This window comes from Trichosurus vulpecula, chromosome 1 (genome assembly GCF_011100635.1).
Source record: "Trichosurus vulpecula isolate mTriVul1 chromosome 1, mTriVul1.pri, whole genome shotgun sequence".
In the NCBI taxonomy this organism is placed as follows: Eukaryota; Metazoa; Chordata; class Mammalia; order Diprotodontia; family Phalangeridae; genus Trichosurus; species Trichosurus vulpecula.
The window spans coordinates 35,040,627-35,064,824 of record NC_050573.1 but is presented as its reverse complement, the minus strand read 5'-3'; the positions used below and the strand labels follow the sequence as shown (position 1 = coordinate 35,064,824).

Genomic DNA, 24,198 nt, shown 5'->3' with positions numbered 1-24,198 from the left:
CCTGCTCCCCCCTCAACTTCTAATGCCTTCCCATCAAAATCACCTTTGATGTATATTGTATATCCTGAGAAATGCACGTGGTTATCTCTCTGGCTAGACTGTAAGCTCTAATGCAAGGACTGTTTCAGCATTGTTTTTGTAGCTCCAGTGCCTAAAAGCATGGTGGCCAGCGCATAGTAGGTGCTTAATAAATGCTTATTGATTGATAGATTTCCCAAGATTGGTTAAAAACAACAACAACCAAAAAAAAACCCTCAACCAAGTCACTTTGAAAGATCCTGTGAGAGCATTATCATCTAAGAGATAATTATTGTGCTGAGAAAATATTGAGGCGTGGGCGAAGCCCAAGAGAAATGGGGCCAGAGAAAAAGCAGTGAGGACAATTAAGCAAATGACCTTTCCTTTCCCTTCCCTCCCTTTTCTTGTCCTACAAAACTGGGGGTGATTATATGCTGCTATTTATGCTGTTTATTTTTAACAGATCAGCTGGGCATCCTTGTTACCAGAATCCAAAATGTCCTGGTGAGTACAGCATACAGAGCTGATAATAAGTATAATTAAGATAGTTCAAAGAGGACAATTTGCCTGTAACTGCTCACACTATGGGCTAGAGTTGGGGGTTTTGTGGTTTTTGCTTTTGAATCTCTGCTTTAGAATAGCCTTGGAGCTTTGTCTTTAAGAGGCCGAAGAACTATCCAGCAGAGTCTTTTCCTTTCTGCTGATGCTCTTGGCAGGCGATATCTGCTCCCCTACCCCGACCACCCCCCTCCAAAAATACTATATTCTAAAAGTTTATGTCTGGAACCAAAGAGAATGGATTGTTTTATTATCTGAAGCTCAGAGTCCAAGTGTATCCTGTATCCTACAGGAACAAATACACAATTGAGTACAGTTATCCCTTCCACATCTTGGGGGTTAGGGGGCTTGGTACCCCTTCAATCTGGAAAATCCACATAAAATTTTTTTGGCTCCTCCCTTCGTACCAGAGGGGTCTGAACTATTATGGTATTAAAAGATAAACTATGTTGATGTTCTATAATACCATACATATATTTTATGCATTTCTGAGTTTCTAAATTTTTTCTGTGATGTCTGCTGGCCTTCCCATGTAGTCTACAACTTCTGCAAAACTTCCCCCAAATTCCCATTTAATTTCTTATGCTGACCTATGAGATATTGAAACCTTGGGGAAGGTAGAGATGTGAAAAGTCAAAATGTGGAAGGGATAACTGAATCTTCAAAACACAAGAGTGCTTAGTGGGGGGTAACTTTTTTCACTTCACTTAAAATGAGAAATGGTGTTTTCAGTGTATATACTGATGGCCTACTCTCCCAGGTAAGAAACAAGACTGTTTAGCTTAGAGAAGACTAGCAAGGACGTATGAACTGTCCTCAGATGTTTGTCACATGGAGGAGGTGTTCTACTTCCAAGGCTAGGACCAAGAACCAATGGGTAGAAGCTGCCAGTGGACAAATGCAGGCTTAATGAAGAGTTTCCTACCAATGAAAGGTATCCCACAGTGGAATGAACTGCCTGCCCCTCAGACGTGGCAAGTGATGAGGAGGCTGGATGCTCACTTGTGAAGGATTTTGCAGGCCAGGTACAGGTTGGACCTGATAGCCTTTCAAGACTCTTCTCCCTCTGAATATTCTATAATTTTGGGGTGGTTTTTCCAAAGGAACCTCACCCCTGGCTCTCCAAGTTTTTCTTGGGAATTAGAGCAAATTTATGTTCCCTTTTATTTTGAAAGTAGTATGGTAATTTTAAAATAAGGTTTTGTTTTGTTTCTTGATGTCAAGTACTCTCCCGGTGAAGTTATTTCTGGGGCTAATTTTTCTGCTAATCAGCATGCATCGGAAATAGTAAGGAAGTTTGCCATCCAAGGATTGCTATGTCGTATGGCTTTAAAGCCTACGATGGAAGTGTAATTGTTAACCATAATATTTATGGCAGGAATGCAGGTTTTACTTTCATTATTCAAATCCTATATGATAAAGATAAAATTCATCCATCTCCCTGAGTATGGAGCAACTCCTCCCCCCCTTCCCATTGCGGGTGATCTAGCCAAAAACCTCATTGTTCTTCATTGCCTAGGGCTCACACTTGAATATTGTAGATTTAGAAATTCCTCCTTAAGTGTCCGACTGTGTACGTTTTAAGTTGTTTGCATGCCTTGAAGTCGGATGGCGAGCGCAATGGTCTCGGTGGCATTTCTGTCTGCACGGGTCTTGCTGATTAGACTGTTGAGTTATTTTCTCTTCCATGACATTTGTATGTTAATATCTTCTTGGGCCGCAGATAGAATTGAAGAACGAAAAGTAGAACCACACATAGCCAGGCTGCAGGAATTATGGACCACGCCACAACTCCAAACTGTTCACATTCCTAAATCGATGAATTCACCATTCCTAAAGGTACGATTACTGGGGAAGGAAAATTTTGTGAGAAACCAGCTGTCTTCTGTACTGTAGATGGGCTTCTGGCTAAAGAGAACAGAGGATTTCAAGGGCAAGGTGCTGGGAAAAGTGAACCAGACCCTCTGAAGGGTATTTACACCCAGCATAGCAACCTGAAGCACCCAGAAGGGCATATACTTCTGAGGGGCAGGGACTGGGTTTTTTAAAATTGTTTTTGTATCTGTAATGTCTACCACAGTGCCTTGCACATAGCAGATACTTTATAAATATTTGTTGAATCAAAGTGAATCCTATACATACAGCAGGCAGTCAATAAATATGTTTCAAATGAATGCATTCCTTAAAGCTTGCATCACTGTAGCTTCTCTGTGAGAAGACTCATTATTTATTGCTTCTTCTGGGCCTTGAAAGTCCTAGTTATTTTTTTCTTTTCTCAATGGGGAATTAGAACCAGGGCTCAAGTTGCCCCAGGAAAGTGTATCCTACTGATGGCAAAATGCCCAGAGAAGGTAATGGTTTCCAATGTCTAAGGTAGCTATGTGGGGGTGGTGGGGGCGGGTTGGAGAGAAGGGAAGGGAAAGGAAGAGAAAAGAGGAGACAAAAAGGGAGAGAGGGACAGAGATAGAGAGACAGAGCAGGGAAGGGAAGGGAAGTAAAGACAAGGGAGGGGAAGGGGAGGGGAGAAAAAGCAGGGGAGAGATAAAGAGAGACAGAAACAGACACAGAGAGAAAAGAGAAGGAGAGACATGGAGAGAGGGGTGGGGGGGGAGGAAGGGAAGAGGAGAGGAGACAGGGAGGGAGTGATAGGAGACAGAAACATAGAGGGAGGAAAGGAAGGGAAGAGGAGAGGAGAGAAAGAGCTAGAGAGAGACAAACAAAGAGAGACAGAGATAGATGAAGAAGAAAACTAAAGCTCAGTTTCTCTGACCCTCAAAAAAATTGGAGCAAACAGACAAGAAATCAGGTAGCAAATAAGCATTTCTAATATAATATTTAATTCTTGCCCTGCACTAATCAGCAAAGCTCCCACCGTCACCTACATTCACTGCCATGTAGCTGGGAGGGTAAAGAGGGTTACTGAAGATTTTCTGTAACCTAGGGGAGTCTGCCTGAGCCTTTGTAAAAAAAAAAAATCATTTATTTATTTTTAGTTTTCACCACTTGCTTCCATAAGATTCTGAGTTCCAAATTTTCTCTCCATCCCTCCCCTCTCCCCACCCCAAGATGGTATGCAGTCTGATACAGGCTCTACATATACATTCATATTAAATGAACCATTTTTTTTACAAGTGGCTCTCTGATCTCACTGATATGGACATATTCTCTCTAGTCAATGTGGATTGCCACCCATCTATCCCAGCCTGTGCACTGCAGTTCTTGTCCATGTCCTAGAAGTTTGTCACAGAAGCTCCACTGAATGTGCTCTGAGACTTCCTTCCTTTCTCCTGATGTTTGTGAGGATACTAGTAGAAGACTTAGGCTGATGACAATTTATCCCTTCTATGTTTATATCCATGCAGTGTTTGCTGCATTATCCCATTCAAAAGCGCACATATATGTATGCATACATATTTATACACACATACATTCACACATATGTTTGTAGACATACACATACATCTGTAAATATATACATGCCCACGTTTGTGGGTATATGCACATTTCCTTCAATATTTCTGTAATTTCATCAGTGTGGGGGGTCTCCCTCTTGTCCATAGCAATCATGATCCCTCTATGACTTAAAAGATGGATGATCTTCAAGACCATTTTAGAGGTAGGGCAATAGATAGAGCATTGGGCCTGGAGTCAGGAAAACTTGAGTCCAATTTTGGCCTCAGACACTTACTAGTTCAGTGACCCTGGGCAATTAATTCACTTAACCTCTGACTTAGTTTCCTCAACAGTAAAATGAGGATCATAATAGCACCTACCTTCCAGGGTTATTGTGAGGATCAAATGAGATAGTAATTGTAAAGCTCTTCGCATAGAGTAGGTGCCTAATAAATGCTTGTTCCCTTCCCCCCTTTCAAGACTTGCCCTAGTAAAAGATTCCAAACCATGCAGCCAATGTAATGATGAGTGTCTCTGGACTTAGCTAGGCCGATTCTTGGGTGACAGACACATGTGTCTAGCCTTGATGCCTTTCCACCTTCTAGAGGACATGTTTTGCTGGCGTAGCCTTCAAGAAAGCAGGGTTACCTCCAGGCCACAAGGAGGCACTAGAGGAAGATTTGGCTTAAGCCAAACTGCTAACCTTCCGTTCAGTAACCCGGATTGTAAATTTCTGTATTTCAGCATCCAGACCTCACAACAGGTCAAAAGCGCCATCTTTGCAGCATCGCCAAAATCTACAGCACGGATTCGTTGAAGACGCTGATGAAGAGACAGTACATGCACATGGTTCAGCATGACACACAAAAGCCAGGCAAGTGCCCACAGAGAAGTTGTCCTGCTCTTAACCTGTTGCCTGAGGCAATTCTAACTCCTGGCTTTGATTGCTGTTGAAGGTATCTCTACCCACCATAGAAGTCAGATCAGTCCACGATATTCCCAGAAACAGCATTCTCCCTGTACCACGTGGAGACACCAGCTGGAAAGGTTGGACTCGCTGCACTCTAGCATCATAGCTACACCATCAGCTGAAACACAGGCCATACAGCATTCCCTCTGGCAACCAGGGAGGAACAAAGAAGGGTATGCCATCACCTACTTTGAAGGAATCAGATTCCTTAAAATGTAGATTAAACCTCTAATTCTGCCCAGTTGCTTTTAATTTGTTGAAGTTAGAACAGAAAAATGTGGGACAAAGGCAGAGTGAAACCTTCTTATGATGTAAAATGTTAGTTCAGACTAGAACATGTCCTTTCTTCTGTCCCAAACCAGATTTGAGGGCATGGGCTGCCCAAGGCTTTCTTTGATCACCTCGATGGTGATTTCTGTCTTCATATCTCCACTGTTGTGTTTGATATGTTTAATAAACATATGTAGAGTTGAATGGCAAAAACTGGTTGGATATTAAAGGATGGGATGCTAGTCTTGCATTCAAGCTTTCTCTCCTCTCTCATCCAAAGACAAAGTAGAAGCAATGAGCCCCAAGAGGACTCCTCACCAGATTTCAGAGGACAATACCCTAAAGCAGGTTTGTTTGGCAAAGAAGGGATGATGACTGACTTAGTGTTCAACCTTTGCTATAGCTATAAGCTTTGAGCTTTGGAATAATAAAAAAAAAACAATCCCTTTAGGCTGGCTGATCTGTGATTGCTGTGGGCAGGTTAATTAAAAAAAGTTTGCTCTGGCTCCCATCCACACTTTGTAGCTGTACATTTTTTTGGATGAATTAAAGTATTTCTGTTTTTTACAGGTTAAAATGTGGCCCTCTACCCAAAGCAAGATGTAAGTCACTAAAGATTTTTCAAAGACCCAACAAAGCTTTCAGACACCCAGGTAAATACCCATTTAAAAAAATACTGGCCATTGGGACAAAAAATAGGGGATGAGTCTTAAATTTTTTATTTCAATGAAATATACTTTGACTTCTCTTCTGTAATGTATTCAGAATTCAGGATCTAATTTCCTTATGCCTATCTTGATAAATTAAAAATAAACATGAAATGTGGTTTTGTTTCATTGAAAAGAAAAACACCTAATCCAGGAGTAAGAGTCAAGAATGAGATGATGGCATCATTGGTCTAGAACTGGAAGGGCCCTTCAGGGCCACTGGGTCCAACTTCTCACTTCGAGGATGAGGAAACTGAGGTCTGGAGAGATGAAGCATCTTGCCCAAGTTTATATCCAAGGGTAATAAGTGACAGAGGGAGAAGGTCAACCTCCTCTTCTGACCCCAAAACCAAAGTCAGTGTCATTGGACCCCACTGAGTCAATAGCTAAGAGTTTTTTGCTGATATGGGTAGTCTTTATTCTAAACAAACTGGATATCCATAGTTTTGCGGCTACTGAAGTGATGAAGGACACTACTGTGAGAGAATTAGAAACCTCAAGCTTTAGGACTATTCAGGCTGTAGTTACCCATTCGACTCTGAACAACACCAACAAACAAACACACACCGTGTTCAAGGTATGTTAGATTCAGAGGGATATGCAAAGATTACGGCAACTAGCAGCAGGCCGGGAGTCAGGAAGATCTGAGTTCAAACCTGGCCTCAGACACTTACTAACTGTGTGACCCTGGGCAAGCCACTTAACCCTGTTTGCCCAGTTTCCTCATCTGTAAAATGAGCTGGAGAAGGAAATGGCAAACCAATGTCTTTGCCAAGAAAACCCCAAATGGGATCGCAAAGAGTCAGCCATAACCGAAACAAATGAATGACAATATAAAAAGATAATGATCTCTGCCCTAAAGAAGTGTATAGCCTAATAAGAAAGATAAAAGATATATTCAGATGCCTATTATATAAAACGGAATATGATTAGATGCACAAAAAATGGGGAAGGTTTATAGAGGAAATGATATTTGAACTAGGACTTTAGGGATGCAACAGACAGAAGTTTGGAGGGAGGGCATTCTAGACAGAAAATTGGATGAGCAAAGGCAGAGGTAGGGGCAAATGTGTGTGGGTGGGTGAGTGGGTGACAGAAATCCAATTTGGTCAATCAGTCAAGTATAATATTAAGTACTTACTACGTGCCAGACACCGGCCTAAGTACTAGGGATATAAATAAAGGAAAAAACCACAAAAACAATCCTTGCTCTAATAGAGCTTACATACTAATAGAGAAAACTAATACTAATTATATGTTAATAGGGAAAACAACATATAAATAAATAGGTACATACACGATCCATATAGAACTGGCTGGGAGCACTGGGCGGTTCTCTTGCAGAAAGTGTCCTTGAGCTGAGTCTTTGAAGAAACCAGATGTCAAGACTTATAGGTGAGGTAGGAGAGAATTCCAGGCATGAGGGTACAGCCAGTGCAAAGTAGGCTGGTATCCCTGGAATGTAGAGTGTGTGGGAGGGAGGAAAGTTGTAAGAAACTGGAAAGGGTAGGAAAGGGCCAGATTGTGAAGAATTTTAAATGCCAATCAGAGAACTACATTTCATCCTGGAGGTAAATGGGGGTCACTAGAATTTACTGAGTAAGGGAGTGACATGATCAGACCTGTTTTAAGAAAACCACTTTGGCAGCTGTATGGAGAATGGATTGGAGACCGTTATAGAAAAACTATGAACTGATGCAAAGGGAAGTGAGCAGAAACAGAACAATTTATATAGTGTGATAATATTGGGTTTAAAAATTTTTTAATATATTTTTTCAAATTACATGTAAATTTTTTTTCACATTTCTGAAAACCAGTTTTATTTAAATAAGAGTTTAAATACATTACATAACATTTAAACTAAAAAAAAAAAAGGAAAAAAGAAAAAACCAAAACCAAACCAGTCTGTTACTTCACATGGCAATGGGCAGCTGTTGCTAGTGAATTGCAAGCTCCGCAGTTCCATTGACTGTTTTGATACATTAGTTCAAAATTTGTTCCCTTGTCAAAAGTTTAATTCAGGTAAAGCTGGCCTCACAGTATGGTGTTTTTCTCCACTTGTGCATCCCCCAGAGGTAGGGCACGATTATGACTAAAAAGTCTGGTCAGACAACATTGGACCTTGGTGTGATGTAAGAAAATGTCCTGTCATTGCCCCCAAAGGAAACTCTTCCCTGGTCAGGTGGTGCAAGTCACCAGGGGAATCCCTGTTCTGCTACCAAAGGCTAACTCTTTGTCTTGGTGTAATAACTGGACTGGGTGGTAGTGGCCTTAACTTACTCTTCTGAGCATCAAGGGCAGCTCAGAGAGTAGTAATGTTCTCTTAAATGGACAGGGAGCAGCAAGGAGCCTCTGGACAGACATGGTCTCAGATGCTACTAGGGCTTTGGACTTGACTGAAACGTCAGATTATTTGTGTTTCAGGCTGGAGGACAGACATGGTCTCAGATGCTACTAGGGCTTTGGACTTGACTGAAACGTCAGATTATTTGTGTTTCAGGCTGGACACTGCCAGGCTTTACCTCTGTTTAAATGAGGGACTGCAAGACTAGACAGCATGGCTCTTTTCAGTTTATTACATGAATGAGTTACACTAGTCCAAGTTAAACAGCGGACCCCAAATGGTTACATTATACAAGCTGTGAGGTTTTTAAACTTGTGACAAGGGACAGAAGGGAATTTTTCTACTCATTGCAAGGAAATCCTCACTTAAGCTTCAGTGAGCCACAAGCACTTAAAACCCATGAACCTTCAGCTGGTCGTCCTTAGCCAGTCCAATCTCGACGAGGAACTGGCATATGTTCTTGTGCTGGTCACCCTGTAGCTGAATTACTTCTCCATATTCTGGATGCTCAATTACAGTACCATTGCAGGCAAATTTCTTCTTAAATGCCTTCACTAGTTTTTTTTTATCGTAATCATCAGCGATCCCCTGGACAGTAGTGAGGGTCTTCCTGCCGTGTCTCTGTTGAATTATTATATGGATATAATCCTCAGTCCCAGCAGGAAGCAGGTCATCACCCTTACTTGCATCAGCAAAGGAGTCGAAAGAGTGGAGGTTCTGGATAGCGGACATACGATACGATTCCTTTTCCTCGGTGGAAACGGCCTGCGGAAGGCGGTGGCGGGAGAAGGCGGGCGGGGGGACGTAGCGTCGGGAAGCGAGGGGGCTCGAGGGGGAGGCTGCTGAGTCCTCAGCGGCGGCTCAGTAACTGGGGCAACATGTAAATTTTTTTAAAAAAAATTTGAGTTCCAAATTCTCTCCCTTCTTCCATTGAGAAGGCAAGCAATTAGATATAGGTTGAACAAGTGCAGTCATGCAAAACATTTCTCTGTTGTGTAAGAAAACAAACAAAAAACAAGAATAAAGTAAAAAAAAAAATTGCTTTAATCTGCATTCAGACTCCATCAGTTCTTCCTCTGAAGGTGGATAGCATTTTTCACAAGTCCTTTGGAATTATTTTGGATCTTTGTATTGCTGAGAATAGCTAAGTTATTGAGAGTTGATCATTATACAATATTGCTGTTACTGTGTACAATATTCTTTTGATTCTGCTCACTTCATTTTGCATTAGTTGATGTAATTCTTCCCAGGTTTTTCTGAAATCATCCTGCTCGTCATTTCTTATAACACAATAGAATTCCATCACAATCATATACCACAATTTGTTTATTCCCCAGTTGAGGGGCATCCCCTCAATCTCCAGTTCTTTGCCATTACAAAAAGAGCTGCTATATTTTTGTACATATGGGTCCTTCTTCCCCTCCCCTCCTTTTTAAAATCACTTTGGGATACAGACCTAGCAGTGGTATTGTTGAGTCCAAGGGTATGCACAGTTTTATATATGCTTTTGGGCATAGAATAACATTATTGTAAAGACAAACAACTTTGAAAAATGTTAGAATTCTGATCAAAACAATGATACCAGAGGACTCAGGATAAAAAAATACTACCTAGATTGAGACCTATTTCTCTTGGACATGCCAAAGGAGGAATTTGTTTTCCCTGACTATACATGTTTATAACAGGGTTGGTTTGTTTCATTTTCAAAGGAATCAGGAAGATGGGAAGGAGATTGAAGATTTTAGTCATTGAAAAAAGTAAAAATTTAAAGAAAAAAGAATGGATTGGAGTGGGAAGAGACAAGGTAGGAAGACCAGTAGGAGGCTGTTACAGTAGCCTAGGTGAGAGATGAGGGCTTGAATTAGGGCAGTGGCTGTGCAATTGGAAAGAAGTCAACCCAATAAACATTTATTAAACACTTACTATGTGCTAGGCACAGCCCTTAGTTCTGGGAATGCAAATACAAGCAAAAATGAAATCTCTGACCAGAAGGAGCTTACATTCCAAAAGGTGAAGAAAGCTCATATGTAAAAGGGAGCTGAAAAGGGAAGGGGGAAAGAGAAAGTAGGAGGCAGAGTGGTTTAGTCTAGACAGAAAGGGAACAAAGAGAAGAGTGAAGGCTGGCCTGGGCTCTTCCTCAAAATGAAGGTTCCAGGAGGAGCTTGCCATTGGGAGATGAGGCCATAGGGAAGGATCTTCCAACATGAGAAGGCATCTGAGGCATGGTAGCAAAGTCTACCAGAGTTAGGTCATCAAGAACATTAAGAGAAGGGAACATCATCAAAGCTTAGAGATGTGTGAGGGAGAATAATAGCAGATAAGGCTGATTGGAGTCAGATGTTGGAGGACCTTGAACGCTAGGCTAAAGAATTTATTCAGCAGTCAATAAGAATCCATTGATGGCTTTTTGAACCAAAAAGTGACATGATCAGAGATGTGCCTTAGGAAGATTAAATTAACAGTGCTAGATAGGCTGTCTGGAAGAAAAAAAGCTAGAGGATACATGTTTTTGCAGTAGTGTGGGTGAAAGGTAATGAGATCCTAGACTAGGGTTGGGACAGTAGAAATGGTCAGAAGGGCATAGATACAAGAGGTAACAAGGTAGAACTGATAAAACTAGACCATAAGAACCATAAGCTGTGCACATAAAAGGCAATTAGTGTTTATGGAATAGAACAGACCAGATGTGAAGAACAAAGGGAGGAATCAAAAGATTATTTCAAGATTCAAGCGTGGTTATGGGAATGGCAGTGTCACCAACAAATAGGGAAGTTAGAAAAGGAAGTAGTTTGGGGGAAAGATGATGAATTTCCTTTAGAAGATAATGAATTTGAAATGCTGATGGGACAAACATCTATGCCTCCACTTCCTGCTTCACACAGTAGTCACGAAGAAAGCTCTTTGTAAACGTTAAAGTGCTTTATAAATGTGTGTTCTATGGAGAATAAAACAAAATAGAAGGAATAGGGAAGCATAATGCTAGAAGTTGCAAATATAGTTAGTCTCTAGTAGGAAGAAAATTTCTGTGCCCTCAGGGGAAGAAGTGATGGCTTCTTCCAGTCAAGAATTCCAGAAGGGAAAACTAAACTAAGTCCTATCAGGTAAAGCTTTAGATGCCATGCATGGTATAGGGCTGACAGGTACCTTCCCCACTTCTTGGCCAAAAGTATTCAGCCCCAGAGGATTTAGGGATCTCTGATTTTGCAATTCGAGCCAACGGAAAAATGGGACATATTTTGCAGCACTCACTAAGTATCTGGAGTCCTGTTTTTGCAGTGTGGAGTACCTTTGTTAGGTCTGCAAGTAGAAGTTGGTTTTGCTCTGAGTGCATAACTAATCATTTTGAAGGTTGTAATTATAATGTCCTTAAGACTCCAGAATAAAATGCAGCTGGCTGTTTTTAATTTAACATTCTTTTTCATTCAGCTTTCACAAATGATTCTGACTCATACATGAGTGAAGAAAGAAGAGATGAAGATTTATTAAATAAGTGTATGCAGTCAATGTCGATAGAAGAGCAAGGGGAAAAGCTGATATGAATTTGACACTCTTGTCCTGTAGTCCTGGTTTCAGTTACTGGCCTAAATCAATCCAAGTCATTGATTCTACAAAGTCATGTGCCAAAGGAGGAGGTTGTGAATTCTGTTCATAACTAATTTTAGGTCAGTACTATGTTACTCACTTTTGTCTTATTGGCTAGTTTGGGAACATTCCAAAACTGGGCTTGTGAACATGTAACTGGTTTGATGTAGTTCAGTGTTTCAGTGATATTTGTGCAGTAAAATTTATCTGTAATCCAAGCTCATATTTGTAGTTAAAACCTTTCATGTCACTTAAAAGAAAAATAAGAATTCTTTTAGTTTTCTTTAAAGCATTTGCTACCAAAGGCTATATTAAATAGTGAATTTTACATGAGTATCCCGCTGGAAATGATTCCTTTTCTCTCTGTGCTAAATCCTAAATAAATGTTTGTTGAATTGGACGTCTTGACTATTACTTCCTAAGTAAGCTGAATAGATACTATGGAAATATAGACAGTCATATGGTCACTTAGAGTGCAACTTTGACATGAAAATAATCATGTTGGATACTTCAAGAAAAGCCTTCATACAGAACTCATTAAATAGAAGGCAGTGATTTGCATTACAAAAGCAGCTGCCATAGACGGTCTTAAATAAGAACTTCTCAGGGCTGCTGCAAGTGCTTTCTACAAATCATTAATTACTTGAAAAGGCTCAGCTGTTGAGGATCAAATGTTTTAAATGAAGATAAAAATTTCACTCAACTGACAAATTTGATTGGCATATAACTTTTCAGAAACATCTTTTGTTTGAGGAAATTATGTCCACACCAGAAAGACTCCCCTGAGTCACATCATACAGGCTTTGTCCTCAAAGAGATTGTAAAGGTCACCTTGTCCTACAGTCTCTACCCATGTTTTCATTTGATCCCTCATTTTTTCAAGCTTGAATATTAAAACACAGGTTATCAAGGGAGGATAAGTGAAAGCTAAGTGTTTATTACAGTATAAAGAGAAGGATAGTGTATACAGTGAGGCAGTCTGGAACTCTTCTATTCATGCACTATGTTGGTAACAAAGGCTTGCATGTTAACATGAAGATATTTACAGAGCTAACTTTTTTTTACATACATCCATTTATCATGTGGTACAAGTTATTCCTTAGAAATCATGTCCTATAAACTAAATACATTCTTATAGTTTACAATAAGCTTGTAGCAAATTATGTATCACCAAATAAGATGTTAGTTTTTAATGCATAATACTTTAAAAATGTCCCAATTCTGTGGCTTATGAATGTTTAATTACTTGATTCGAACAAGGGAATGGAACAAAAAAGATCACCAAGAGGCCTACTTTAGGATTTTTTATATTCAATTCGTTCTACTTTCACATCATCTCCAATTAGCTGATACACATAAGTGACAACTGTAGAGGCCTGGATATCCATCAATACAAATGAAGGAATGATGTTTCTGGAAAGGGGAAAAAAGTCATGTTAATGTTTTATACTTAAACAGCACTATTACTACAGATTTATATTTTCACGCTAACAATTTAGAAATAGTATTCAATGATAAATCTGATTGCAAATCCTTACATTAAAAAGGTAACCAGCCCTAACATATGCATAGTTAAAGGCTATGACGAACAATTCTCAAAAGAAGAATTGTAAACTCTTAACAATCATATGAAACAATACTCCATGTCACTAATAAGAGAAATGAAAATCAAAACAATACTGAAGTTTTGCCGCATACCCAAAAAATTTGCAAAGATGTTGGAGAAGTTATGGGAAGACAAGCACACTAATACACTATTGGTGGAGCTGTGACTCAGTATAGCTGTTTGGAATTATACAAATAAAGTGACTCGAATGTCCATACCTTTTGATCCAGTGATTTCACTACTGGGTTTTTATTCCAAGGTGGCCATTAATAAGAAGAAAGTTCCCATATAAACCATATAAATATATAGTTCCCATATAAATATAAATATATTTATACCTGCACATTTTATGATAGCAAATTAAATATCCATTGATTGAGGAATAGCTAACAAATTGTGGTACATGAATTATGGACTGTTAGTGTGCTGTAACAAACAACAGATGTGATGAATATAAGAAGTATGGAAAGTAAGTCTCTGATGCACAGTGAAGCAAGCAGAGCCAAGTAATAAATACACAAAATGACAACAACAATGTAAATGGAAAGAACCACAAAAAGAAAATAAAAAATGAATGTTGTAAAATTACAAAAAACAAATCATGTCCCCAAAGAAGGGATACCAGAACATGTTGCCACCCTTTTCCTTTAAAGAGGTGGGAGGTTCATAAATGGGGTATAGTGCATTTTTTAAAGATTTTTTTTTCAATGTATTGGTTACTTTTGCTGATTTTTCCCCCCTCTTTTCTTTAAATATATTATTTGATATAAGAAATAGTTTACTGGGGGTGGGGGGGAGGAGATATGGGAGTGATCCTGGGAGAAATATCAATAAAAATGTATTTTAAAAAATGCAATTTCTAAAAAGGAAAATTAACTTTCTAAGCAAAGAAGGATCACTGTTGTGCAGCTGGTTACATTTTTTTCTTCTTTTGAGAGCTTCAGGTTAATGCTAATAAAGTACTGAGAATCAAAAGTAACATTATTACTACTCACGTTTCCAGAGCATTATATGCTCCAGTGGCAGATCCTGGATTAATGTAAAATTTATTTTCATGTTCAAAGGCCTCAAATTTGTGTGTATGTCCTGAAATGAGAATGTCCACATCAAACTGCCTTTGTAGCAATGCTAAGCTGGCCATATCGCCCCACGGAATTACTTGATGTCCATGGATCAAACCAATTTTGAACTGCCCAACAGTCACCACTTTCTGTTCTGGATAATTCAGATTCTAAGAGGAAACAAACATAGAATGCAAATACATTTTAGAAGTACTGACATTTTTAAAAAACCAGTTGTTTTTCAATAAATTAACAGTATTATGTCTCATGCTTCTATATTTATTTTAGATACACTGCCTTTCATACAGTAGACACTAAATACATTTTATTGTTTAAACAGTTAAATATTTTAAAAAATTTTAACATCTAAAAATGTTTGTTGATTAACAGAAATTAGCCTATAATGCTGGATGTCTCCATGGAGAAAGCAGAGAAAGTACAAACAAATCATTTAGAAAAGTGAACTTGAATATTACATTGTCTTTTTCTCTGTTAAACTCAATCTAAGGCAAATTTGACCTTACAGGTATCAGAAACTTGTGGGATAAGACCCACCTGGCTATGGCTCTGAATAGGCACCCTTTAGTCAAAAGAAACAAGGTAGGTAAGAAGGGGAAGGTGTGGATGGTGGAGCACTGTATATTAAGAACTCATACTCAAGTGAAAAAATTGAGGCAGATCACTAAGGTCAGTTCAGGAAACATCACAAGCCTGGCACAGAGATACAGTAGTTATGGGGAACTTTAAGTATCCAGACGTCTACTGGAGATGCCAGAAGCGCATCTAATATAACTTCATGATGTACCTTAATGATAACTTAGTTCTCCAAAAGGTAAGAAAGAAAGAAATCCTATCCTAGATCTGATTCTCACTAACAGTGAGGAATTGCTTGCTAGGGTGGAAATGATTGAAAGCTTGGAGGGAGAAAGCAGTCTCTCCTGGAATTTGTGATACAGGAGAGTGAAGCTGGGTATAGTTCATTTTGATATGCGCTCGATTTCAAGAGAGCAGATTTCAAAAGGGTTTAGAGAATATTACAAATGGGCTAACTTTCTACAAGGGAGGTCAACCCAGAAGGGTTAGGAAACTGTCCAGAATGAAATTCTAAAGGCAGCAAGGGAAAAATTCTGATGAGGAAAATGAGTTTTGTTAAGAGACTAATATATGAATGCACAGATAACTCACTAACCAACTCACTAACTAGAATAAAAAAATGTTCAGAATATGGAAGGGAAGCTAATGAGATGATAAAAAAAAAATATAGCCTGGTCCTCTGAGAACAATGTCAGGGATGCTAAAGCTTAGAATGAAGCAAGGTTAGCAAGAAAAGCCCAGGACAAAAACAGGGTTTAAAAAAGCCATATGAGGAGGGAAGGAGAGAGGAAGAGAATCCAAAAAAGGATAGGACCACACTGTTTGAGGTGGATTGGATGGTTATAAGAATAATGAGTGGTTGAATTCCCATTTTGCTTCTGTTTTTTTCTGTCAGGGAGGACTTTTGGATTGGAAAAAACCCCCACAACAAACATAGCCAACAGAGAATTGACAGACAATGTAAATGAGGAAATATTACAGAGCACTCAGCTACCCTTGATGATGCTTTCCAGTCATCTGGCCCACATGAATTATATATTGGTCAATGTGGTGGGAGTAATATCCCAATATCCCTTCCCCATTCCCCATGTAAATTAGCTCAGTTATTCCTTAAAAGGTACTGAAATCACATCAAGATTTAATTGGCTCAGGGGACATTGATGTAGCTTCCTGACGTCTGGATATAAAATAGCCAAGGAAGGAGGGAGTGGAGCTACTTCCTCTAGTTTGTGATCAGAGGCCAGCAGCTTGGATGACATGTACTCAACTGAATCACAGATAAAGCCTAGATAAAGATCCCTTCTCTGCTCCGATTGTCTTTCCTCTGCTATGGCCAAGTAAACCTTCTTTTGTTAACTGTTAGATTGACTACAAGTGTCTCACTTTGTTCCAGTTTCAGACCTAAACTATCCAGGGACCAGCCCAAGTCAGGCCCTGCCCATTAACATACTAAAAGAACTAGCAGATGTGATTGCTAAATGATTGTCATTAATATTTGGAAGACTGGAAAATACAGGAGGGATAAAAATGTTACAAAAGTACAAAGAATAAAAGTCCCAATTTTTTTTTTAAAGGGAAGAGAATGGATTGAGAAAACTACAGTATAGGCGAATGTGCTTCACTTTGATTCCTGGGAAAATGCTAGAATGATATCACAGTTATGCGTGATTATGTAGGCAAAAAAAACACCACGATTACAAAGAATCACATAGAAAAGATGAAGAAATACAGATCAGATAGCAGTACAACCATAGCTATTCCAAACTGACTGAATAACTAGATTCAGAGAGTAGTCATGAAAGGTTCAATACTTGACTAGGCAGGTCTTCAGTGGAGTGCCTCAGAGAGCTGCGCCATGCCCAGTTCTGTTTAACATTTTTCTTTAACAATAACTTAGACAAAGATATAGCTGGCACACCCATCCAATCTGCATATGGAATAATGGCTATAGAGGCTTCATTTTCACCTCTGCAGCCTTTTCCTCCAACAGGAAAGAGGCATGAATCACTGCTGTTCACTGACGCTGTCATTAGTCACTTCCAGCACTTTCCCCGATACAAATAAATTGTGTTACTCATGCCACCGATTTAGTTGTATACAGGGAAAATGTATGTATGGATTATCAGTAATTCCAGAAAATTGAAATACAAACTATTCGCATCAGCATCACAAGATGTAAGTGCCAGAAGAGACCACCTAGATTTTCTAGTACCAGCCTCTCACTTGTCAAAGGGTACACAACTGCTCCATGAAAGGGTTGGGGTACTCTTGGCATTATTAGAACATGGCTGACTCTCTGGCAGAACTATTTGATTTTGATACAATCGAAATGATGGCAAATTTGGAAAAATAAAAGCAAAATCATTTTTAGTCAACATTAATTAAAAATAGTTTAGTCAAAACTATGTCCAAAAAACTAGATAAAAAGAAATAGTAAAAATACATCACCTCATCAAAGTCTCCTCTAACAATGTGAACATCTCCAGCTAGAGTCTTCAGATAGTCATAACTTTCTTTGGTACAAAGGTTTCCAGTGCAGAGAATGTGCTGAATTTTTCCAGGTACCAGCAGTTTTTTGAATTTAGCTGGCAGACTGTTGCATCGGTGGGGGATGTGCAGATCTCCTAATACTAACACCAACTTATTAGGTGTCAGAGTGTGAAATAATAACATATATTAAACAAAATGTTATAAGAGACAAAACAAGATTCAATACATAGCAACTGTCATAGACCTAATATTCTCCTTTAATTCCTTTCACAACTAAAGCACAATAAAAAGATTCAAGAGAAAGCAGAAAATCATTCTCACTCAATACAAAATTACCATTAAAAGGAATTCATTGCTCCTCCTCAGCTCCAAATTAAGCTGGTTTTGTTTTTGCCACTAATAGGTGTGCCCACGCAGTGCACGCATTCCTTGTACAGTGAATAAAATGAGCAGTTTTATTCTGCTCCATTTGAAAAACTCTACACTAAGCTGAAGATGAAAAGTACAGAATGAAAATCCTAGTTATGGAATTTGGCATTTTTTGAAAGCCTGAATTTACAAGAAAGCTGGTAGGACACGATGTCCATTATTTTGCACATTTTAAAAAGGACTTAAAAATGGCACAGAAGATTAATTAAATACTGGAAGCTCTCCTAATTAACTTGGCTCACTGAAAAAGGTGACAAAAATAAGATTATTCATTATCTTACCCATTTAATAACAATGCTTTGAAAAGGTATAAAAATATCTGTTAATACTAGGGCTATGAAAAAAATACAAATGGTAAACTGATTCTTTTACATCATATTCCTCTTTGGTTTTCATTTTCCTTCTCACCTGTTTTATCTGCTTATTTACCTCAGATATAATCCCCAAATGCAAAATAACATTTTCTACAATTTTTTCAAGCTTGTAAAAGTTAACCACTTTCTTTTGTTGAGCTATTAATTTACAAAAGAAATTTGTTATAATTACAATGTAGCTTCAATTAGGATAATGAGAAAAGTTTTGCTATTACAATATTAAAAAGTAACAAAACAATCACCGTAACAGTAATAGTCATGGAATTTTATTTTGACTTTCCAAAAGTTCCACACACAAAAAATTATTTCCTTTTGCTCCTTCATGAAATACTGCCAAGAAGGTCTTTGAGAAAGGTTAAATTTAGATGTTTTCCATAGGGCCATGAAATTAATTTATTCAAGTAGGTACAAGGAAACCAAATGTCTGACTCATCCTAACTCTAAAAAAAATACGCATACATGTGCATATATATGGTGTGTGCATGTATACGTTGTACGCGCATGCACACACATGGACACATACACACCCCTTTCCCATAACTATTTCTAAAAAGGACAAATTTTTGATTCATTTCTAAAGTTGTTAAAGGGAATATTAAACTTTTCAACAGCATAAAATATTGGTAGGAGATCTGAGATGTGTGCAAACACTTTTGTCACCACAAACTTTGTAAATTAGTTATTCATGCAAATTAAAATGATCACTGAAAGCAGCTGGATTTCATTATGCAACAAAAATCAAAATGGCTGCAAAGCAAAATGAACTGTTACAAGAACATGGGAGTGACAGCAGAGTGACAGGGGTTGACAAAATTTCCATGCCATTATTTTTTGTTAAGTAAGCTTCTTTTTGAAAAAGAGAAGTGACATCATTTTAGTTGGTATAATAACTCAATGGCCTGAATCAGTTGAATTGTTTCAATACAGATCTTGGTGCACAAATGGCTAATAACCACCTGCATACTTTTGCCCTCCTTGAAGAGCATACAGAGGTCTCTGGGAACCAAACAATCTTCACCCTTAGCGGGCACTTGATCCCTTCAGGTCAGAGTTGAAATACATGGAGTGTTAATGTGGGACACTGGCATTTGAGAAATGACAAAAAATAGCCATATAAAAGACACCTAGACTCCTCAAAAAAAAAAAATCACAAAAGGCTATGCTCCCGTAGCACTCCAAAAATACGTATTTAGGTAAGAATTCACCTTAAACAGACTGAAAATAATGCCATGCCTTCATGACAATTTCCTTATTAATGACCTCAATAAACTAGCATATGCTATAAAATGAAGTGGATTATCCTCAGGGTATGCATACTTGGACCAGAGTAAGGGGTTAACAGTATTTAACAGTATACAAAAAGATGAACCCAAAGTAGTGGGGAAGTACACCAGAATCTTGCTATAACAGTATCCCCTAAATCCATGATATGGGACACAGTAGGTGAAACAACGTTATAATGTGTATATCTGCTACTCTGAGTACAAAGTATCCTTCAATGAGTTTCACCTTACCCCTAATTTCATACTTCCGCAAGTCATGTTATAGCAAGAGTCTCGTGTATTTGAAAATAGAAGTTAGAGCTAATGTCAGCCTACAATCCCAATTAGTTAGGGTGTCAGAATTTAGTCATTTGCCTCTCCCTGAGAGATACAGTAAAGGTAAGAAACCCAAGAACAAAATACCAACAATAAAAGTTCAGAAATCTGTACCTCATTAAGATGCTCTAATAGCTCTGAGTCAGTCACCCACCACCAATGTTAGTAGGAGCTACAAGAAGAAACTTACTCTGTGCCCAGCCTTATTGGAATGAAGAAGTTGATTGCAGACAGGGGGATGAAAAAAAGGGTGAAACATGACCAATGTTAAACAAAAGAAAGCAAAAGAAAATAAAATTTAAAAACCTTTAGCCAAATAAATATGCAAATTGTTAATGAATTCTGAGTGTTATGAAGGAAAATGTTAAAAAAAAATCAGCTTTGCTCACACTGTACTCAAAGTGATACCAAAAGAAACCCTTTTAATTTTATTAAACTAGTCTGGGGGTGGTTTTTCCTTTTTAAGACTATGATACAAATTCTTTCCAACATTCTCTCCCAATGATCCCGCAGATCTGTGGTCCAGATTTATTGCCCTCGGCTTTCAGTTCAATCTAGATTATGAAATGGCAAATTTGGAGACATTTCCATCAATGGTCACATAACTGGAGCTTTGTAGATTCATATGGTGCTAAGTAATCAATTATACCTCTAAAAGGTATTAATTTAGTAATACTGTAACCTTGAACTAATGATATATGATTCTAATAGTTGCCAAATTATACTGTTGCCAGGTCTCTATCATTTATTATGCACACCGTGATGAAAGGCAGTGTTACCTAGTGGAATGGACACTGGCCTTAAAGCCAGGAGGATCTGGGTTCAAGTCCAGCGCTCTGGCTATGTGACTGTGGGCAAGTCACACGCATTCAGTGCTCTAGGCCAGCAGTTCTCAAATTTTTTGGTCTTAGGAGTCCTTAAAAATTATGAAGGACCCCAAAGAACTTTTCTTTATGTGGGTAATACCTACTGATATTTATTACATTAGAAATTTAGAAATTAAAACAATAAATTTTAAAAATGTTTACTAATTCATCAAGAGCAATAAAACCCATTATATGTTAACATAACACATTTTATAAATGGAAAAAACTTTAATGAGAAGAGTGACATTGTTTTACATATTTTTGTAAATACTTTTAATGTCTGCCTTAATAGAAGACAGTTGGATTATCATATCTCCTCTACATTCAATCTGTTACAATGTTATTTTGGTCAAAGTATGAAGAAAATACGGCCTCACACAGATAAGTGGTGGGAAAAGTGAGGGGCATTTAAATAAGCAAACGAGGTCTTAGTATTAAGGTGAAAATAGTTTTGACCTTGGGGACCCTGGGGGGTACATGAAGCACACTTTGAGAACTGCTGCTCTAGGCAATTCTCTTTTATTATATGTTGTAAAGAAGGTGCTGACCCGGACTGATAGAGGGAGTTTCCTTACCTAAGAGTTCCCTAAACCAGTAAAATCAGGTCTGGTCTCTATTCCTCTAAGACCAGGAAAAAACTACTGAAACGCCTTTTGAATCTAATCCAATCCAATAAACATTCATTAAGCATTCACAACTTTCAAGTTACTCTATTGGTATTTGGAGCTACAAAGGCAAAAACAAAACAATCTCCTCCTGTCTTGATGGAGTGGGGGTGGGGGAGCTGGAGGAGGAAGATCATAACAAAAACAAAGAAATTTTGTCTAGCTAAGTGGAATTTTCCCCACATATAAGCTTGTTGCTCACAGAATCCTAATATTCTATACCAAGTATCTATTCGAATACTGAATTTTCCCTATCTTCTGTGGCAAATGAAGAGCTTTAAGACATAAAGTGCTGGCTAAGGTTATAATTAACCTAATTCTCCCAGTAGCTTCAAATAAAAACTGATGCTCCAATTTAGTTATCTAAAAATGCTATATGCTCATTTTCTATTAATGTGACAAATCTACTGTAGTTGTGGATGTAGTAATCCTTAGCTATTAGTTCTTAAATTTAAGACTTTTAAAAAATGAATATGGTTTATTTCTTATTTCCTCTCTCCTGTGAAGAGAACTTGCTCATTTTATTGTGCAATGTTATTTTTCCTTTTGCATCAAAGGAGCGGGACATTAGAAATAATGCAAATTGCTACCAACTAGTCCAGCACCCTCATTTTACAAAGAGGAAATTGAGACCCAAAAAGGACCTATATGATTATGAGGCTTCTAGCAATTTAGATGCAATTCATTTTAACAACCAAAACTAGGATTAAGACCTACTAAGTCTGAGTTTAAAACTCTGTCTGCCAATTCTACCCTCAATCTACTTAAAAACAAAAACAAGGTAGATTGCATACATCTCAGCAAATTTAAAAATGCAAGTTATATACATGTGTAGGGGGATACAATTTAACCTCATGCTGATACAAACAAAAAAGATACCTGGGTTGCTTTAACAGACTCTAAAAAATCAAGGACTTATTGTAACTTCTTAATCAAATGAGTTAATGTATGTGAAACTCTTTGAAAGTCTTAAAGTGGTATACAGTTGTCAATTATTATAACCATCAATTTAAGACAAGTTTCATCTTTCTTGTGTCATGGACCCACCTTTTGGCAAACTAGTAAAGCCTATGGACACTTTCTCAGAATGTTTTTAAATAATTGGGGAAAATGCTAAATTTGAGTTAGAAGCAAGTGTGATTTTTTTTCCCATCCAACTTCATGGACCCTTTGAAACAGATCCACAGACCTGTTGGTGGTTCATGGAGGAAACACTGACTTAGGAAGAACAGAGTTTAATACTGCTTAAAACTTGGGCAATTCTAACGGAAGAAGCATGAACTAATGGAAAGATTAATCTATCCCCAATAATCCCAGGATTTAAAAATCAAACGAATCATCTACATTAGGATACTTTTTAAAAAAATTGTTAGCTGCATTTCAATAAAATTTGTTTCTTTTGTAATACTATATATTTTAACTTATGCATTAAAACATCATTCTCAGAAGGGGTCCATAGGTTTCACCATACAGTCAAAGGAATCCAGGACACAGGAAAGGCTAAGAACTGATTCGTTCCAAATCCCTTATTTCACAGGTGAGCAAACTGAGGGTCTGAGAAGGGAACTTGCCCAAAGTTACCCAAGCAAAAAGTAGCAGAGTCACCATATCCCAGATCTTCTCAAATCCAGTGCTCCTTCTACTCTAAGTACCTTTTTTCAAAGAATTTAAGGCCCAGGTGGAAAACTGAAAAAGGCAGGATTTCTACTTATACTCAGCTATCCAAGAAATCTCGGAGGCTTCGAACAAAACTGACTTTTGGGGGAAGGAATATGGAAGGTTTGAAACCTCTTCCCAAAAAGGCCTTTAAGACCTGGAAGGGACCAGAAGGGTTTGGAAAGAATGCTGGCTTTGGAATCAGAGAGGTTCGGTGTTCGAATCTCAGCTCTGCTACTTCTAATTTTTTTGATTCCCTCGGCAAAATGAGGGATTGGGCTAAATTATCTCTAAAGCCCCTGTTCTCAACCAATGACCTTTCATTTTACTGGAAGGAAAACTGAGGCCCCGGGGCGGGGAAGGGACTCGCCCGTGGTCCCTGCGGCGGGGACCAGACCTTCAAGATTTTGAGGCTGTCACGGCTGGAAGGGACCCGGAGGCCACCGGGCCCGTCTCCGTCCCCAGCCCGTTCATTTTACAGATAAGGCCCCGGGAGGGAGCGGTGCCTTTGGGTTGGTGAGTGGTCATGTGACGCGGAGGACCCCAGCGTCCGGCCTCCCCGGTCAGTGACCCTCCGGCTAGGGGTGGGGGCGGGGGCGCAGGTCTCATGACTCGGGAGGAACAGCTGACCGGAGGGGGGGCAGTCTAGACACTTCGGTCCTGGGCCGTGCAGGGGGCCAGCTCCGAGGCCGAGTGGGAGCCACCCCTCAGCTCCGCTCCCTGGGGCCACGCCGCTCGGGCGCCCGGGCCTGACACGGCCGGAACCGAGTCCGGGCCCCCCCTCCGGTTCCACTCCCGCCAGCCGAGGCCTACGCTCTTTCTCCTCCCTCTCCCTCCCTCTCCTTGTCTCCCCCCTCGCTTGGAGCTGCTCGCGGGCCGCCGCTCTCACCATCCTGTCACCGGCCCCGCTCCGCCACAGCAACCGTCGCCGCCGCCTCCTTCCTCAGCCTCCCCAGGAACCCGCCCACCGAGGGCTCGGCCAATGAAAACCAGCTCCAGCTCCGAAGAGGCGACGGC

The 24,198-nt window shown here is 39.1% G+C and overlaps 3 protein-coding genes across 5 annotated transcripts in view; 1 reads left to right on the top strand and 2 right to left on the bottom strand.

Annotated features, from left to right (window-relative positions):
- FAM216A (family with sequence similarity 216 member A) overlaps window positions 1-12,241 on the top strand; it is a 23,523-nt gene extending 11,282 nt beyond the window's left edge. The window contains exons 2-7 of the mRNA XM_036760235.1: window positions 482-522; window positions 2,300-2,415; window positions 4,714-4,843; window positions 4,926-5,112; window positions 5,780-5,862; window positions 11,687-12,241. Of these exons, the coding sequence (XP_036616130.1) occupies window positions 482-522; window positions 2,300-2,415; window positions 4,714-4,843; window positions 4,926-5,112; window positions 5,780-5,862; window positions 11,687-11,799 (670 nt within the window). The 3' untranslated portion in view covers window positions 11,800-12,241. The remainder of the gene's footprint in view (window positions 1-481; window positions 523-2,299; window positions 2,416-4,713; window positions 4,844-4,925; window positions 5,113-5,779; window positions 5,863-11,686) is intronic.
- On the bottom strand, window positions 8,474-8,999 carry LOC118850696 (eukaryotic translation initiation factor 1-like). The gene has a single exon (XM_036760283.1). It carries the CDS (start codon window positions 8,990-8,992, stop codon window positions 8,651-8,653), a length of 342 nt encoding a protein of 113 aa, XP_036616178.1. The 5' UTR covers window positions 8,993-8,999; the 3' UTR covers window positions 8,474-8,650.
- On the bottom strand, window positions 8,474-24,198 carry VPS29 (VPS29 retromer complex component). 3 transcript variants are annotated; one of them, XR_005010485.1, is made up of 5 exons: window positions 24,071-24,198; window positions 20,109-20,196; window positions 17,552-17,743; window positions 14,444-14,679; window positions 12,760-13,255 (listed from the first exon to the last, which is right to left on the bottom strand). XR_005010485.1 is itself a non-coding variant. In XM_036760246.1 (5 exons), exons 1-5 carry the CDS (start codon window positions 24,071-24,073, stop codon window positions 13,138-13,140), a joined length of 561 nt encoding a protein of 186 aa, XP_036616141.1. In that variant the 5' UTR covers window positions 24,074-24,188; the 3' UTR covers window positions 12,760-13,137. The 3 variants fall into 3 exon arrangements, 2 of the variants coding, with proteins under 2 accessions (XP_036616150.1, XP_036616141.1); XM_036760246.1 differs by having other exon boundaries at window positions 20,185-20,196; window positions 24,071-24,188; XM_036760255.1 differs by lacking the exon at window positions 20,109-20,196 and having other exon boundaries at window positions 8,474-13,255; window positions 24,071-24,186.